Source organism: Cicer arietinum, chromosome 1, assembly GCF_000331145.2.
Source record: "Cicer arietinum cultivar CDC Frontier isolate Library 1 chromosome 1, Cicar.CDCFrontier_v2.0, whole genome shotgun sequence".
Lineage (NCBI taxonomy): Eukaryota > Viridiplantae > Streptophyta > Magnoliopsida > Fabales > Fabaceae > Cicer > Cicer arietinum.
Genome location: NC_021160.2, coordinates 10597353 through 10614454, shown reverse-complemented (window position 1 = coordinate 10614454; position 17102 = coordinate 10597353). Strand labels below are relative to the sequence as shown.

General features: G+C 32.5%; 2 protein-coding genes across 7 annotated transcripts in view; one reads left to right on the top strand and one right to left on the bottom strand.

Moving 5' to 3' along the window:
* LOC101505820 (protein PLASTID TRANSCRIPTIONALLY ACTIVE 14) overlaps window positions 1-2982 on the bottom strand; it is a 9534-nt gene extending 6552 nt beyond the window's left edge. The window contains exons 1-6 of one of the 4 annotated variants that reach the window (XM_073370219.1): window positions 2783-2982; window positions 2541-2690; window positions 1637-1774; window positions 1288-1413; window positions 972-1100; window positions 660-779 (exon numbers count right to left, since the gene is read on the bottom strand). In XM_073370219.1, the coding sequence (XP_073226320.1) occupies window positions 660-779; window positions 972-1100; window positions 1288-1413; window positions 1637-1774; window positions 2541-2690; window positions 2783-2839 (720 nt within the window). In that variant the 5' untranslated portion in view covers window positions 2840-2982. The remainder of the gene's footprint in view (window positions 1-659; window positions 780-971; window positions 1101-1287; window positions 1414-1636; window positions 1775-2540; window positions 2691-2782) is intronic. The other 3 variants (XM_073370223.1, XM_004487837.4, XM_004487838.4) reach the window with 3 other exon arrangements.
* Window positions 2983-10211: 7229 nt separating this feature from the next.
* Window positions 10212-13687, top strand: LOC101505267 (APO protein 2, chloroplastic). 3 transcript variants are annotated; one of them, XM_004487836.4, is made up of 5 exons: window positions 10212-10370; window positions 10528-10649; window positions 10813-10884; window positions 11681-11985; window positions 12664-13687. In XM_004487836.4, the coding sequence occupies exons 1-5, from the start codon at window positions 10295-10297 to the stop codon at window positions 13493-13495; spliced, it is 1407 nt and encodes a 468-aa protein (XP_004487893.1). In that variant the 5' UTR covers window positions 10212-10294; the 3' UTR covers window positions 13496-13687. The 3 variants fall into 3 exon arrangements, with proteins under 3 accessions (XP_004487893.1, XP_004487892.1, XP_073226693.1); XM_004487835.4 differs by having other exon boundaries at window positions 11678-11985; XM_073370592.1 differs by lacking the exon at window positions 10813-10884 and having other exon boundaries at window positions 11678-11985.
* The last annotated feature ends 3415 nt before the right edge of the window (window positions 13688-17102 follow it).

Here is a 17102-nt window from a genome sequence, read left to right as displayed (position 1 = left end):
CAGGGTGTCCTGACACTCGGCGATCAGTCACCGGTTGGTGCATGTTTCTCGGTTCTTCACTGATATCATGGAAAAGTAAGAAACAAGCAAGAGTCTCTAAATCCTCTACAGAATCAGAATATCGTGCTATGTCTACTGCTTGTTCTGAGATAATTTGGCTTCGTGGTCTTTTGGCTGAACTTGGATTCCCTCAAACAGAGCCGACGTCTCTCTATGCCGACAATACAAGTGCTATTCAAATTGTTGCAAATCCGGTTTTTCATGAGCGCACCAAACATATTGAAGTAGATTGTCACTCTATCCGTGAGGCCTATGATAATCAGATTATATCCATCCCTCACATCAATACTCAGTTTCAAGTTGCAGACATTCTTACCAAAGCTGTTCCTCGCCCGCACCATCAGTTTCTAGTTAGCAAATTGATGCTTCTTGACCGGCCGCATCAATTTGAGGGGGGATGTGAATCAGGAAATAAATAATAATGTATAATTATATTTATCAGTTTTTCTAAAATTAGTTAGACAAATCAGGATTTGATTTGATCCTCTTAATTTGTAATTATTAGATATAAATGTTGTAACGATTATTTATACCGAGAAATATCAAGGCAAAAAGGGCATCAAACCCTATTTTCTGACATGAATAAATGGAAGACTAACAATTTTGAACAAGGACAATTTTCTCTTTACCCAGTTCTTCTCCCAGAATTTTAAGGCTCGTTGTTGCTGAGTTCTCATAGTAGAGGCAAGATCGGGATCCTGCAGCTCCAAAAGTTCCTCCTATACAAATCAACATGAGATGCAGTAAACACAAGGATTTCAAGGCAAACAAGAGAGTTTGTAAGTATTTTGTGGGTTATCAAAATTTATACAAGTCGTCTTTGAGGTTTCCATAAAAAAAATAAAAATAAAAAAGCCTCAGTGACTTGAGTTAAGATACCATGGCGAAGGAAAGCTATTAAACTTACGCACCTCAGTAGCTAGAAGTAAGCTAGTGCACTCATCTGCACTTGGTAAGAAATCGCCGTAATACTGCCAAAAGTTGTCTTTGCAGTCAAACGCAAACAAGAGAAGGCATGCTAATCTTAAATCCCAATCTGTCTGCCACAAAGATTTACACAATTACATTAAGCAAATAACTAAACAAATTAACAAGGGCATCGAATTTGAGAATATACAACAGTTACAATAAACATTGACAAATTGGTTTATATTTATCATGAAAACAATCAAGAAATAAATTATATCATAATTTGAAATAATGACTTAAGAGGAGAATTGGAATTACCTCTGGATTTGTCGAGTTGATAATATCAAATATTGGATGGCCAAGGGGAATTATATCAGGGAAAAACATCCATGGGAGCTTCTTGCTTATGGTTAGCATCAATTCAAGAGGAATTTCCATTATAACCTGCTCAAATACATCATTAGGGAAAACAGCCATGGAAAACTACTAAGAATAGAATCATGAAAGACATTTATACAAATAACTAACTACGCAAAAAAATTGTAGGTGATTATATATTCAGTTATTTTCACATGTGCCACTGCCACCAGTCATACATAGGCTTTATAACTGGTAGAATGAAAGTGGAATTCCATCACTTATAGCAATCTTAAATGAGGCTACTCACCCTTGGTCGGCGAAGAGGTTCAACATCTTTAGAAGCATACACACCAAAACCATCTGGCCCTTCCTTAAAATCAACTCCATAAGCTCGCATGCTTCGGACGAATCCTATCTTGTAGAAATCAGGATCCACAGGCTCCAACTAGAAGAACAAATAAATTAACATGAAGAAACAAAAAGAAAACAGGAAAAAAAAATCACAACTGAATATCTCATTCTCATCAAAATATAAAGATCCTTTGAAGAATTCATCCAAATGCTGGCCTTTTAGGAAAGAAGATACTGAATCTCAAAATTAAGTGTACTCTATAATTTTTAAACAATGACAGAGCCAAGACAGCACGCAACACAGACACGAGGAGACGAATAATTTTTTCAGAAGATGGAGGTGACCGAATGTTGCCACATGCCTCAGTGTCGTGGTAAATATTAGACACGTCTTCAATCTGAAGTGTCAGTGCTACATAGGTTATAAACATAAAAGCCCATCAAATTATGGAAACATCCAAGATTTTATATAGAAACCAGTCAAAGTTACGCTGCAATCCTTGAAATTGTCGAGAACTGCATGCAATGATGTAACCCCGACAATTCAAATTTAAGGCGTGTCTGACACCACACTGACAAGGGTGATTACATACAATCACTTTCATTTTCCAAAATTATCAATGCCTACATGTCTGTGTTGTGGCTGATGTCCATGTCGGTGTTAATGCTTCAAAGCATACAAAGACCATTGATGCGGCCACAATTGCAAACACAAAGTTTTCTAACATGCTAAAGTTGCAGTGGCAATCACACTCTAGAACCTTTATTTAGAACCTACTCAATCAATCATTTTCAAACTATAATAACAAACAAACAAACAGTATAGTACAAACAAACAAGATACAAGATTGGTTTTTTACCTCAGAGGATGATTCTTCAACTTGAGGTGGCTGTAACAAGGGAAATGGGGCAGCATCAACCGAAGATTGAACAGGTTTTACTTTGTTTTGAGCAGAAGAGGCAAAGGAGTAAGTGGGTCGCCACAAACAGCCATGGCGCAAACCTTTGAACTGTTCATAGAAAGTAAAAGAAGGCATAGTGAAAAGATTGAGGTTAAAGAGAGATACAAGAAAAAGATGGAAAATTGAATTGAAGTAGTTACCTGGGTATTTGAAAAGAAGCATGGTGTTGGTTGATAAAGAGGAAAAGAAGAAGCCATTGAGTATTGGTGAAGATGGTAATCCTAGTGACAGAAACACAGTAATGAACACTGGAAAATGGTACAGACAACAACGTTATCCTCCGAGACAATGTTAACAGCAAGCTTGTCTATTCCCTAAGGCTTTGGTGAATCATGATTTTTTATTTTTTATTTTGACACAATATCACAATAATCTCTTTACACTAATTCTAATTTAATAATATTCAAGTAGTGGAAAATCGTATTTTTTTCAACAACAAAATTCACACGACTAAAAGAAATCATGATTTACATCATAATACTCATAAATTTGTCTCTAATAATTTTATTAAATGAAAATGACAGAAAGTCTAATGAATATAAATAATTTAAAATAAAAAATATTTATTGTTATGATTGACAATTAAAAAAAAAACACAATAATTTTATGTTGCAACATCTTACTCTTTTAAGTAATAATCACTATTTATCCTATGTTTAGTCACCCAAAGTTTAATTGGTTCAAATTTCTATTTTTCATGCATTCTTATGCAACAATTCTTCGTAAACAGAGTTCACAAAAATAGAGTTAAACAAAAAGAGAGTTCACAAAAATAGAGTTAAACAAAAAGAGAGTTCACAAACTTTACCCATCATGTCTCAATTATATTCACACTTTTTTTTAAGTTGTACTCATTTTAAAATATTAACTAGTAAGAGATAAGTTCTAGTATCGTATATTTATATTTAGTGTTTTATCATTGTTTTGATTTTTATATAGACAATAATAAAAAGATATTAATTTAAATAATTTTTTTAATGAGAAATATTTATCTTAGGTATAATTTTAATAATAATAATAATTAATATATTATAACTATTTTTAATTTTATTTAGAAGATAAAAAAAAATCAAATATGTGTTTTTTGTTATGTATTTTATATATATATATATATATATATATATATATATATATATATATTAATGATAAATATTTATCTCGTAGTTTTTAAAAAAATTAATCAATGATAAACATATGTCATGTGCTTTTTTATGTATTGCTGACAAATATTTGTCTCGTAATTTTTTTTTATATTTATTAATGATAAACATTTGTTCAGAACTTTTGTGTATATCAGTGACAAATATTTTATGGAGGCAAAATATCAAGTCATGTGTTTTGAAGATAAAAACAAGTTAATTAATCTATAATCATGATTTTGATTATGTTGTTACTTAACTTGTGTTTTTAAGTGATATATTCAAAGCTAGGTGATCATATACATTCATACAACAATCAAAGATTTCACCATAAAATAAATCAAGAACATGATGACTTAATTAAACTGGAGATTGATATCAAGATCATTCTGATTTGTCAAAGGATCATTCTGGTTTATCAAATAATCATTTTGGTTTATCGAGATCATTTTGGTTACTTCGTTTTAAGGAAAAAATTAAAACAAATCATTCTTCATAGTCCAAACCTCAAGATAAAAGAATATCAAAACTACTCAAAACTATAATCAAGCCCATAACTCAAGCTGAAGATCCAAAGAAGCGAAACAACCTCCAGATCAATGACCAGATCGATATTCAGACTGATGAGCTATGAGCAAGGACAACAAGGACAAAATTATACTATTGCTGCACTTTTTACAGAAAGTTCAATGCTTCTGAGACAACTGACTAACGCTAAACAACTACTCAATCACTCATCAACGTTTTCCATACAACACATAACCAAGAACATTTTGGTTTCGAAGAAGAACATTTGGATCAAATAACACATATGTCTATTAGATTTGACTCTGAATAAACGTTTTCCTCAAGATTAGAAACGACTGTAATGACTTTTTTCTAACCTTCTCCATATCTATAAAAGAAACATAAAGGTGAAGACAATAGCTAAAAAAATTAGTGCAATCATTCCAATACTCAAACAATCATACTCAAACAACAAAACTCTTCACTCAAGCAAAACTTCAGTTCTCTCTTATTATATTCAATGATCTCTTTAATGAGTTATTGCTGATAATCAATCTTAAACAAGTGTTGAGTAGATTCTGATCCTAAAACCTTTTATCATACACATTGTTTGAAACTCAAGTCTATCTCTTAAAATAGTTTGAGTATGATGTAAAAATCTTTTTAGTGATTGAAAGATAACTTGTAAAAGTCCTTTATGGAATGAAAGGTAACTATATAAATAGTTTCAAGATTGAAAGGTAAATTATGTAACTAATCAAGAGTGATTAAGAAAGATAGTGTGAAAGCAAGAACGTTCTTGTGTCAAACACATTAGTAGAAAAACTCATAAATTGTGAGGACTGGACGTAACCTACCTTGGGTGAACTAGGATACATCATTGTGTGATCTCCTTATCTCTACCCTTATTTATTTCTCACTTACTAATCACATATCACTTAGAAATAATTTGCTTTATTCATTTTTAACTCACCAATAACATTCTAATCTTTTTTTTTTTGTAATTAAGATTGATTTTGAGTTAATTTAAATTAAAATCAGAAATTAACATTTATAATAAGGATCACAATTCAAACTCATCTTCCTTGTGATTAATATTGCGACTTCAACTGGTACTAGAGCTCTGCGTCTAAGGTTAATCACCTTACAAGTGTTAAAGTAAAATATTCACGAAGCAATGTCAAAAGTCAAGTATATTGTTGAAGGAGGATCATCAAATAGACCACCTTATTTTGATGGTACATGCTACTACTTTTGGAAAGGAAAATGAAATTATTCCTTAAATCACATGATACAAGAATATGGTGCATCATAACCAATGGAAACTTCATACCAATAGTTGATCAAAGTAATCCAATATTTGCTGAAAAGAAAGAAGTAGATTAGACCATAGAAGACAAAGTTAAGGTACTTCTAAACTCTAAAGCTTAATTATTTACGTATTGTGCCTTGAGGAGGGAAGAAAGTGAAAGAGTTGATGAATGTGATACAGTAAAAAAAAGTATGGGATGCATTACAAACTCATCATGAAGGAACGAGTCATGTCAAAGAAACAAGAATTGATATTGGTGTAAGAGAATTTGAACTATTCGAGATGAATGAAGGATAAACTATTGATGAAATGTATTCAAGATCCACAACCATAATAAATGAAATTTATTCTATTAGCAAGGCATACTCAGTCCAAGACAGAGTAAGAAAGATTATGAGATGTCTCCCCATCATATGGAGATCAATGGTCACAACCATAAGTCAAATAAAAAATCTTGAGACAATTAAATTAGAAGAACTAATTGGAACCTTAAGAGCACATGAAGTATTACTTCAAGAGGATAAACCAACAAAGAAAGGCAAAATGATAGCCTTAAAAGCTTCACAAACTCTTCAAGAAAGCTCATCTTCACAACAAGATGAAAGAGAAGATTCAGAAGAAAGAGAAATTGGTCAAGAAGAAGTTGATGAGGAAATAGTTATTCTCACAAGAAAAATTCAAAAAATGACGAGAAGAAGAGATCATATCAAAAGAAGTTTTCCAAGCAAAAGGGAAAACTCTGAAACAAAAATAGATAAAAGTCAAATCACATGTTATGGGTGCAACAAACTAGAACATTACAAAATTGAACATCCTTTAAACAAAAAGGCGCCAAAGAGATTTCCATTTAAGAAAAAAATCCATGATGGTCACTTGAGATGATTATGAAGAATCAAATATAGAAGAAAATAAAGAAGTCAACATGTGCCTAATGGGAAACTTAGAAAATGACGAGGTAACCATTTCTGAACTTTATTCTTTATGTGAACAAATGGAAAAATCATTTGATAATCTGTTAAATGGCTCAAACTTTCTTGTTAAACAATGTGGTTCATTAAAAGAACAAGTTTGTAAAGAAAAAGATAAAGTCCAAGTTATGATTGATGATCTCAGAAAAGTCATTCAAAGCATACATGATTCTTATATTAAAATATGTGAAGAAACCGAGTGTCAAGAATGTTCTACAACCCAATAGAAGAATGTTCTGCTCAAACACAAATTGATAATCTTAAAATGATTTGCCAAACTTTATTAAATTTACTAAAACTTTTCAAAAAAATTATAGGTTCTCAAGTAGGAATATTTGATAAAGTTGAACTTGGTTTTAACAAATCTCAAAAGCAAAAACTCTATGAAATTTTTTTTGTGCTAGAAAGAAAAGAAGATAAATGCAAAACAAAATATTCTTATTGTAATAAAATTAGACATCTTGATTCCACATGTTTTTACAAAAAAATGGATGAAAAATTCAAAACAAGACGACCTCTAAAAAACGAATAACGTTTTGGTATCATGTTAGAACCCTCTCCAAAAGCAATAAGAAAATGTTCTTATTGTTCAAATATTGGTCATGTTGAATCAAATTGCTAACTTAAGAAAAGAAATATGTTTTTAAAGAAAAATCTAACCCTCAAGGATCTAAGACCAAATGGGTACCTAAGAATTTATTAATATCAAATGCAGGTTCGTTTTCAAAATGTCAAGAAAAAGTTATGGTACTTGGACAGTGGCTGCTCGAGACATATGACAAGAGATAAACAATGTTTTCTCTCCGGTGACAACACCACCAACTGCAGCGCAGCAACAAAACCACCATCTTCTCAGGTGACAACATCACTAGTAGTGCAAGCGACAAAACCATCACATTTCCAAGAGACATCCTCTCACTCTGAAGATGTGGTGAAAGATGAGCCATAAATTTCTCAAAAAAGGAAGTCTACATATTGGAATGTAGAAGTTATTAGTAAGTAATCTAATGTCTAATTATATTTATATAATTTAATTGTTCTATATGGTTGAGTTATGACATATTTCGTTGAATTGTGTTAGATTAGGCAGGACATATTTCAAAGACACGCTTAAGGGTATCAAACGTGCTTGAAGCTCCTCCTAATGTTAGCAGGATAATAACTAGATAGAATTCAGATGGGCAACTGAGAGGATTAGTTGTTGGTTTGTTAGGCGGTTTTCTGTGCGAAATTGTAATGAAGTTTAAGGATTTTCCTATAATGTACGACAATTAGAAACTAGTTCCATCGACAAGAAAAAATTAAATTTTTAGGGATAAAATAAAGGTATCATTGATAAACAATTGAATATTTTTTATTTATTTATTGTTTGGATTGTTAACTAACTTTTTTTTATGATTATGTTAGTCAAAATTTGTTGTTGATGATGGAGACAACAAAGAATATATCCTTACGAGCCTTGGAAAGAAATGGCAAGATGCATGATGTAAATTGTTTAAGAAATTTTATAAGTGGAACATCTATTTGGAGGAAAACCTATAAAATTATCCACGTTCTATTAACTAACACCATTGGACTATTTTTGTCCAATATAGGCGTAAGACAGACACAATGGTAGCCATTCTTTTGTTGCGATTTCACTTGTTTTCTATTATTCTGTTTTTCTTATGTCATTTGTTATCACTATAGGAGAAGGCTGATAAAAATACTGCAAATCGAGAAAAACTAATGATCTTTCATACAAGGAAGAGGGATGAGTTGGTATGATTCACTCAATCTACTATTGATTGTATACTTAATTGCACAAATACTTATTATATGTGTTTACTTGTAGAAACTTATAGGTGGTAAAAAATACAACATGAGTGAAATGTATTCAATTTATCATAAAAAGTTTGTTGGATCATTTGTCAATGAAGAGGCCAAGGAAAAATATGTGAGTGTAAATAAGCTATGTGCATTATGGCTTTTCTCTTGATTGATTATAAGTTATAGTTCATCCATTTATGGTCTTAGATGATATCAAATAGACTGTTCTTTTGCAACACATACTTAAATGTATTGCATGGTGTTTTTCTGTTGAAATAGTGGAAGTACTTCAGACTCTTCTATTACAAAGAGGAATTTAGTTTGCTTCATTTGCGTGTGTAGGAACAATTGCAAGCTGAAATTGGGAAGACCCATTCTCCAAATGAAGCATTTTTGAATGTGTTTGGAAAAGAATATCGTAGATATGTTGTTGTAAGTGACTTGGAATAACACCGACTCAAATCACTAGATCTACTTCTCACTCTGCAAGATCAATGTCTTCCTAGGTATAGACTTAAGAAAATGGATTCATAATTTGGTATGTTGAATGAGCAAATTGTTTTCTTATTGCAAATGCAAAATTTCAGAGAAAAACAGGTAAAATTATTTTGTTAGCGAATCTATTTAAAAAATCATGTGAGAACTGTTTCTCCATGGTTAAAATTATCAATTGTGTGATGATTGTTTCTAGCTGTATGAGAAGTTTAATTAATTGGTATTTGATAATATTTATCAAGATTAATTGAGGTTAATATATAAACTTTTTTTCAAGCAACATACATAGAATCATAAATAGATGATAAACGTTCCCCTGAGTCTATCTACTAGTCTGATGATCGTGGAACAACATCATTATGGACTAATTAGATATTTTGATGAACTTTTATGTTTGATGGAGTTGTTTTGTATGTTTAGCAACTCCACTAATATTTTGAATATTTAACTACTTTATTTATTGTTTTAGTTAAGTCCAATGTATGAATTAGTGTTATTACTTTTGAAAAAATTATATAAATTGAATTTTGTCACAGTAATTATATTTAATTATGTGTATAATATTTATGAATCTTTTTTTATTTTAACTACTAAAAAATATGAAAAAATTGGATCATATTTTTTTTTAAAAAAATTATTAGGCTTGCGATGATTCAAACTATCATGCATATAACGACAGTTGATAATTGTCGCAATTATACAATAACAAATAAAATTGAACGTGCTATCACAAAATGTATATAGAGACAATTAGAATCTGTCGTAAATATTGCCAACAGTTGAAACGACAGTTTTCTGAACTGTCGCAAACTAATTTCGCGATGCACGAATTTACGTCGGTTGAAGACCCATCAGAATCGTTTATTTATTACGATTATAACCCCATATATGTCCCTTATAATCGCCACAAACCAATTTGTTTCTTGTAGTGATAAATGATCATTAACTTTTGAAAATAGTGAACAGATAAAGACCAAAGTTAAAAATATTGAAAAATAGAAATCTAAAACATTAAATTAAATTATTCCTTTTGTTTCATCTTCTTCTCGACACTCAATAGAATGATCTAAGTAAAAATTTGTCACGAAATGAAGAATAGAAAAAGCAACAAAAATGAGAAAATAATTTAACTTTGACTCAAAATAAATTTGTGTTAGGAAAAATAAAAAGTGACATAGAAAGAGATAGAAGAAAAGAATACCAGTATTTTTCTTATTATTGTACGTAAGGAAATAAGAATTTTCAACTTTTAACTTTAATTAAAGTGGAGTTTACCGTTCTAAAATAAAAAATAAAAAATAGAAATTATAAATTATTTTTGGATATAGTTCACACAAATTTAATAATAATATCGTCTCATCTTGTTACTCCCGTTTCTGAAACGAAGGGTGTTTGCGTGTGGAAGCCAAGCCAAGGCAGGCAATGGCGTCGATGGTGTCTCTCTCATTCTCAAACGCTATGGAATTCTGTGACACCAAAAAATATACCCTTTCATCATGTAACTCTCTCTCTCTCTCTCCATTCATTTTCCATTTCCTTATCTATCAATTCCTTTTTTCTCTTTAATTTTGTTCAACAATTAAATTATTTTCACCATTTCTTTTTAATCTATAAAAAGTTTGAATTCTTATGTGGAATATACTCATCATCGATAGGGAAACTAAACTCAAGTTCAAATATAATTGACATGAAGATATTTTCGCGGCATGACCATAGATGTTTTGGATTATATGGAGAAGGGAGAAAGCAAATTAATGAGAAAACTGATGATGTACAGGTTAGCTTACTTACTTTTCTCTTCACTTCACTCCATCTTATGAGTCTTTCATTATTTTCTTAAATTCATCTTCATTATCTATTTATTGTCTTCGTTTGGTGTATATTAATTGGTAAGTGAGCTTTTGTTTTGTTTCTTAATTTTAATCAAGTATTATTCTTAGGTAACTCTGTCTGGAAACCACCAATCCTTACCAACACAAATTACTGAGGCAGCTGTGGAATTGGGACCAGAAGTAAGTAAACAAGTACACTAGTCCCGTGATACTGAATTATAACTCAATTGTCTCTTATAAAATGAACCGGAGGTAGTAACAAACAATTATTCACTTATTGAGAGATACCATATACAAATTCTGGCTTATGTATATTGCTTGATTGAGGTGGGGAAGAATTTTTTTTTTTGCCTACCCTAGCATTTGACCATTATAAGTCGATTCAACTTTTCATTGAGTTTTTGTCATTTGGTCTAAAATAATGAAAATTGCTTCATTTCATAGAGTAACAAAAATGCTGTTAAATTGGTTGTGTTGTTCATATCAAGACAAGCCATAATGGATTGGTTGTAAGAATTTTTTTTAGCACTAGTAAGAATCCAGTGCAATATTGCTGATGTAGGAAAAAATGACGAAAAATAGTGATGTGAAGTTCTGTCATGTGTCATTAGAGGAAAGACTTATTTAGAATGGATAGAAGATAAATAGAAGGAAAAGTTGTGTTGTTGTGACCGTGTCTTACTTTGGTATAAAAAAGCAGTTATTGTGCGTGCAAACTGCTTATAGACACAGCCAATATAATCAAAAACCAATTAAAATCATTTCAGCAAGGGCTGTGGTGTTTTCTAGTTGATATTTTTAATGTATCTCCGAGTGAGTTTTTGATTAGTTGTGCCTTTAGAGTTTAGGCGTTGTGCTCATGTGAGAATTAACATTATAGAATGGATACAATTTGGCTAGAATTAGATTCAATTCTTGAATTCCTATGTATGTAATGTTCTGTTTTCCTCTTCCTCCATCTCATCTTTTTCAGCAGCATAGTGGCAGCAAGACTAGAGTTCCGTGGAGAAATGAAGTGCCGCAAAATGCTGATTTTCCTCGGCAGTATTCAAAAAAGGAGAAGAAGCCTTTTCCAGTTCCCATTGTAGAACTGCGGCGGGCAGCTAGGGAGAGGATAAAGAAGATGAAAGATGAGCCAAAGAGAAAACCATTGCCGGCGCCAAAGAATGGATTGCTGGTGAAGAACCTTATACCAGATGCATATGACGTGTATAATGCTAGGATCACTTTGATTAATAATCTGAAGAAGCTGCTCAAAGTAGTGCCCGTGCATGCTTGCGGGTAATAATTATATTTTTCCTTCATATTCTCTAGCATACTCTTGGCTAATTTGTACTTTATGTGAACCATTGACAGATTACATAAAATTTCATGTTCTTATTCTGACTGAGTAACTGTAGTAATACAGACAACTGCTGTTTCTGTTTTCATAAGATATTCCAGATTCTTAATTTAATTGAGAAAGTTTTTAGATCTGTCAATAAATTTTTTGTATTTCATACTGGCGTCCACATGAGCACTCCCGTGCTCTTCTATCTGCTTTTCTATTGTACTAACGTACATTAATCATTTACAAAAATTTGTGTAATTTATATTTTGATTTTAAATAAGAGTGAAATTAGTTAAATATAATTATAAAAATTGAAGATACACGTTAATCTAGTTGGCGTTCTTTGGCAGTTACAATTACTCTCCACTTCTACAAACTATGAGGAAATAAATGAAAGGGAAACTACCACGCAGTTAGTGTTTGTCGTGGGCAATAAAGTAATAACAATGAAATAGCAAAAGATATCTTTGGAAGTAAAATAGGCTACACTAAAAAAGGCTATTGTCTTTATTATAGGTATAGATCATATAACTCTTGTGCATTATTTTCACTAAATAAACGTAATTTAATGTCTCCTACTCAAAAAACATGCTTGAATGTCCTTACTCAATGTTGGAAAATTTATGCAGGTGGTGTAGTGAAATCCATGTGGGCCCTGTTGGACATCCATTCAGGTCATGTAAAGGTACACAAGCGAATTATCGCAAGGGTCTTCATGAATGGACAAATGCACATGTTGAAGACATATTAATACCAATTGAAGCCTTTCACCTCTATGATCGTCTTGGAAGGCGGATAACTCATGAAGAGAGATTCTCCATCTCTCGGATTCCAGCCATGATTGAACTTTGCATTCAAGCCGGCGTTGAAATTCCAGAGTTTCCCACTAAAAGGAGAAGAAAGCCAATAATCCGTATTGGGAGGAAGGAATTTGTGGATGCTGATGAAAGTGAACTACCAGATAAAGTACCTGAGAACCCTTTAAAACCATTACTAACTGAATTACCTGATTCAGAAGTAGTAGCTCCAGTGGACAAGGAGGAAGTAATTCACCTAGCTGAGGAAACACTTCAAGCATGGGAGCAAATGAGGAGAGGCACCAAGAGACTAATGAGGATGTACCATGTTAGGGTCTGTGGATATTGCCCTGAAATTCATGTTGGTCCCACAGGACACAAAGCTCAAAACTGTGGGGCACACAAACACCAACAGCGTAATGGGCAACATGGTTGGCAATCTGCAGTGCTCGATGACTTGATACCGCCGAGATTTGTGTGGCATGTTCCTGATGTAAACGGACCACCTCTTGAACGAGAGCTTAGGAATTTCTATGGGCAAGCTCCGGCTGTAGTGGAAATGTGCATTCAGGCTGGTGCTGCTTTACCAGAACAATATAAATCAACCATGCGCCTTGATGTGGGGATCCCTTCAACTCTTAAAGAAGCTGAAATGGTAGTTTGAGATTATTATAGTGTAAATTGCATGTTTTATGTAGGAGGTCACAATGAATGCAATGATGTGGTTAGTTTTGGCTGAGGTATGTTTTTTCTTCAGTTAAACACACTTTTTGTGTCATGTATGGTACTCGACATATTGCAGAAGATCTACAAAAGTTGTGTCAGATTAATAGAGAGCAAAAGTAGCATGATTCAATCTTTTCTGCCAACTTTTCCTCTCAACTTTTTAAGAAGGGTGAGAGGGAACCTGTTTGAAAAGTTTTTTAGTTGCTAAACATTGGAAAAATAATTGTTATGCCAGAATTAACCTCTAAATTATGAACAGGCTAGGCCTATGATATTGTAATCCATCAAAATCCATGTGATGTAAAAGTATGACATGACTTTAATATTATCTCGGTAAGGTGAATCTTGAAGTGCACTCTACTCAATATTGTAACATAACATTCTTTCGGACTTTTCTATAATACAAAACCTTATTGAAAAAAATTAAGTATACTGAAGAAAAAACTTGTCAGTGAAGGTTGGTCCACACACCACAAGATCGTGAGTTTAATCTCGCAACCGATATGAGGATTTCTTAGGTGAGTGATTTGTTAGTACCTATTTCAGTGCCCTTTAAGACTTGAGACTTGCTCTGACACTGATGAGCTTTCAGACCCAACTCATTCACATTTTTACGGACAAAAAAGAAAAGAGAAAAATTCAATTTTTTTTCTTTTTTTTGTAAATAGAGGATGGATTTGATGCCTAAAATGATCTAGTTGGAAATATACTAGTTGATTGCAGCTATCTTCCATGCAAAATCTGCATGATCTTTGTTGTACCTGTTGTTTTGCATTATTGTCAATGGCTATTCACCTGCTCATGGTTCCCATGCATACACTCAGCAGCTGATTTCCAGTGCGGACCATTTTCAATATATAAAGATGGATGATTGAGTGAATTCTCAATTTGGTCTAAAATTGTTTGATGCTGTTAGGTTCGTCTTTGAATTTAAGATAAATTTTTAGAGTTTCTGAAATTGTCCATTTTAGTTTAGGCATTACTCTGAATATTACTGAGTTATAACTAATATTATCATAAGAATTAATTTAACATTTATAATAAATAAAAGGACTAATTTGTTCACAAATTTTAACTGAGCATTAAACTGATTTGTAATGGAAGTTAATGTACGAGTTAAAATGAACAATTTGGAAGACAGGGTAATGATTGGAATGAGAACGGCCAGTTTCACGGATTAACTGCTTAAATTTTGTTAGACATATAGATAAATAAATGTGCAGACCAAAGTCAAAATGATGTAAAAGATACCTGTATATCACTTGGATAGAGTTATCCACAAATTGAAGTACAATAATTTTTCCAACAGCACACAATTTAAATAAAAAACTGCTACCATGGAAACAGTGTAGGCACTTTATACAAGAGCAAGAATCAACTTTAACTATCACAAGCTTTACATAGATGTAAGAAAAATTTAATCTCACACGAGAAGTATTATACAGTAGCTGCCTATACTGTTGTTCCATGGAAAAAAAATGAAATAGAAAATAAAAACTAAAAATCCTAATCAAGCATTCAAAAGAAAAGCTGATTCCAAGTAGGATCTGTAACTGTAACACTAAACAATAGTTTAGATTAAAGGATCTAAACAAAGCTTCTGACAGTTAAAAGGTGTGTAGTGACAGAGAAATCCTCAGTATTTGATGAATATGTCAGTATTTGATGAAATTCTCACCTATTGAATGAGGCTGCAGAGTTATCATCAAATTGAAGAAATGGAAACTATTTTGATTTCAGATTTGGTTTATCCTCGCCTAAATATAAAAAAAATTATATTTTCTGCAGAGTTATCCTCACCTATTTTGATTTTAGATTTGGTTTATGATCCCCTCTTTGATATCCTTATTCTCTTGAATCTACATTTTCGATTTCCTCTTCTGTTGTTGGACCGATTGTTGTTTTGAATTTACCCTAATTTGACCCTAGGATTGATCAAAATGCCCAATTTAATCATGTTCTTGTTAACTTTGTCAGTGAAATATTGCTCCTAACTATAGCATTTGTTGAATATAAAGAGTATTGAGAGACATATTAAATAACCCGGATGTTTCAACTGCACAACGATATTTCTTTATATAGACAAAGAGTATTAAACAACCCTAATTTACAGTAATACTAACGGACCAAGATACTTATAGCCCATCTAATCTAATTATTTACATTCTAATATAATATTTAGCATTTCCCCTCAAGCTGGAGCATATAAATCAAATGCATCTAACTTGTTACATATATAACTAATTCTAGGACCTCACAATGACTTTGTAAACATATCTACTAACTGATCATTGGAATTGACAAAGCTAGTGATGATGACATCCGATTCGATCTTTTCTCTAACAAAATGGCAGTCAATCTCAATATGCTTGGTCTTCTCATAGAAAACAGGATTCGAGGCAATGTGCAATGCAGCTTGATTATCACATATTAGCGTCATTGTGCTGGCCTCTTCAAATTGAAGTTCTTTCAGTAACTGTTTCAACCAGATGAGTTCACATGTTACTAGTGCCATGACCTTGTATTTTGCCTCAGCGCTGGATCTTGCAACAACATTTTGTTTCTTACTCTTCCAAGATATTAAATTTCCTCCGGCAAGTACACAATACCCGGAAGTTGATCGTCTATCTATGGGTGAGCCTACCCAATCGGCATCTGAGTAACCACTTATCTGAGTATGTCCTCTATCTTCATAAATGAGACCTTTTCAGGTGTACTTTTGATGTATTTACGAATCCGGATTACAACATCCATATGTTCTTGGCAAGGAGAATTTAAGAACTGACTTACCACACTGACATCAAAGGAAATGTCAAGACGAGTGACTATGAGATAATTTAATTTTTCAACCAATCTCTTATATCTTCCTGAATCTGATAGAGGCTCTCCTTAATTGGGTAGGAGTTTGACTTTTGGATCCATAGGAGTATCAACTGACTTGGTATTTAATAGGCCTGTTTCTTCAAGAATATCCATAACATATTTTCTTTGTGAAATTACAAGGCCATCCTTGGATTGGGCTACTTCAATACCCAAAAAATAACGAAGTTTACCAAGGTCTTTAGTCTGAAATTTATTTGAGAGATGTTGTTTTAACTAGAGTATTCCTTGCTGATCACTACCAGTTATAACAATGTCATCCACGTAAATAATAAGATAGATGCACCATTGGGTTGAGTGATGATAAAATACAGAGTGATCGGCTTCACTACGGATCATACCAAACTCTTGTACTACCGAGCTGAATATGCCAAACCAAGCTCTAGGAGACTATTTAAGACCATAAAGGGACCTGTGTAGCCGACAAACCATGTTGGAAGACTCCCCCTGAGCAACAAACCCTGGTGGTTGCTCCATATAAACTTCCTCTTCAAGATCACCGTGCAAAAAGGCATTTTTAATGTCAAGCTGATGGAGAGGCCAATGTCGAATTGCTGCAATGGAGAAAAACAATATGATATATGCCATTTTGGAAACATGTGAGAATGTATCACTGTAATCCAACCCAAAAATCTGAGTATATCCCTTGGCTACCAAACGAGCCT

Excerpts from the sequence above, each read along its gene's own strand:
- LOC101505267 (XM_004487835.4), top strand. The coding sequence starts at position 10,295 with ATGGCGTCGATGGTGTCTCTCTCATTCTCAAACGCTATGGAATTCTGT. Across the intron at positions 10,371-10,527 it reads AAAATATACCCTTTCATCAT|GGAAACTAAACTCAAGTTCA; the intron begins GTAACTCTCTCT and ends CATCATCGATAG. Across the intron at positions 10,885-11,677 it reads CTGTGGAATTGGGACCAGAA|CAGCATAGTGGCAGCAAGAC; the intron begins GTAAGTAAACAA and ends CATCTTTTTCAG.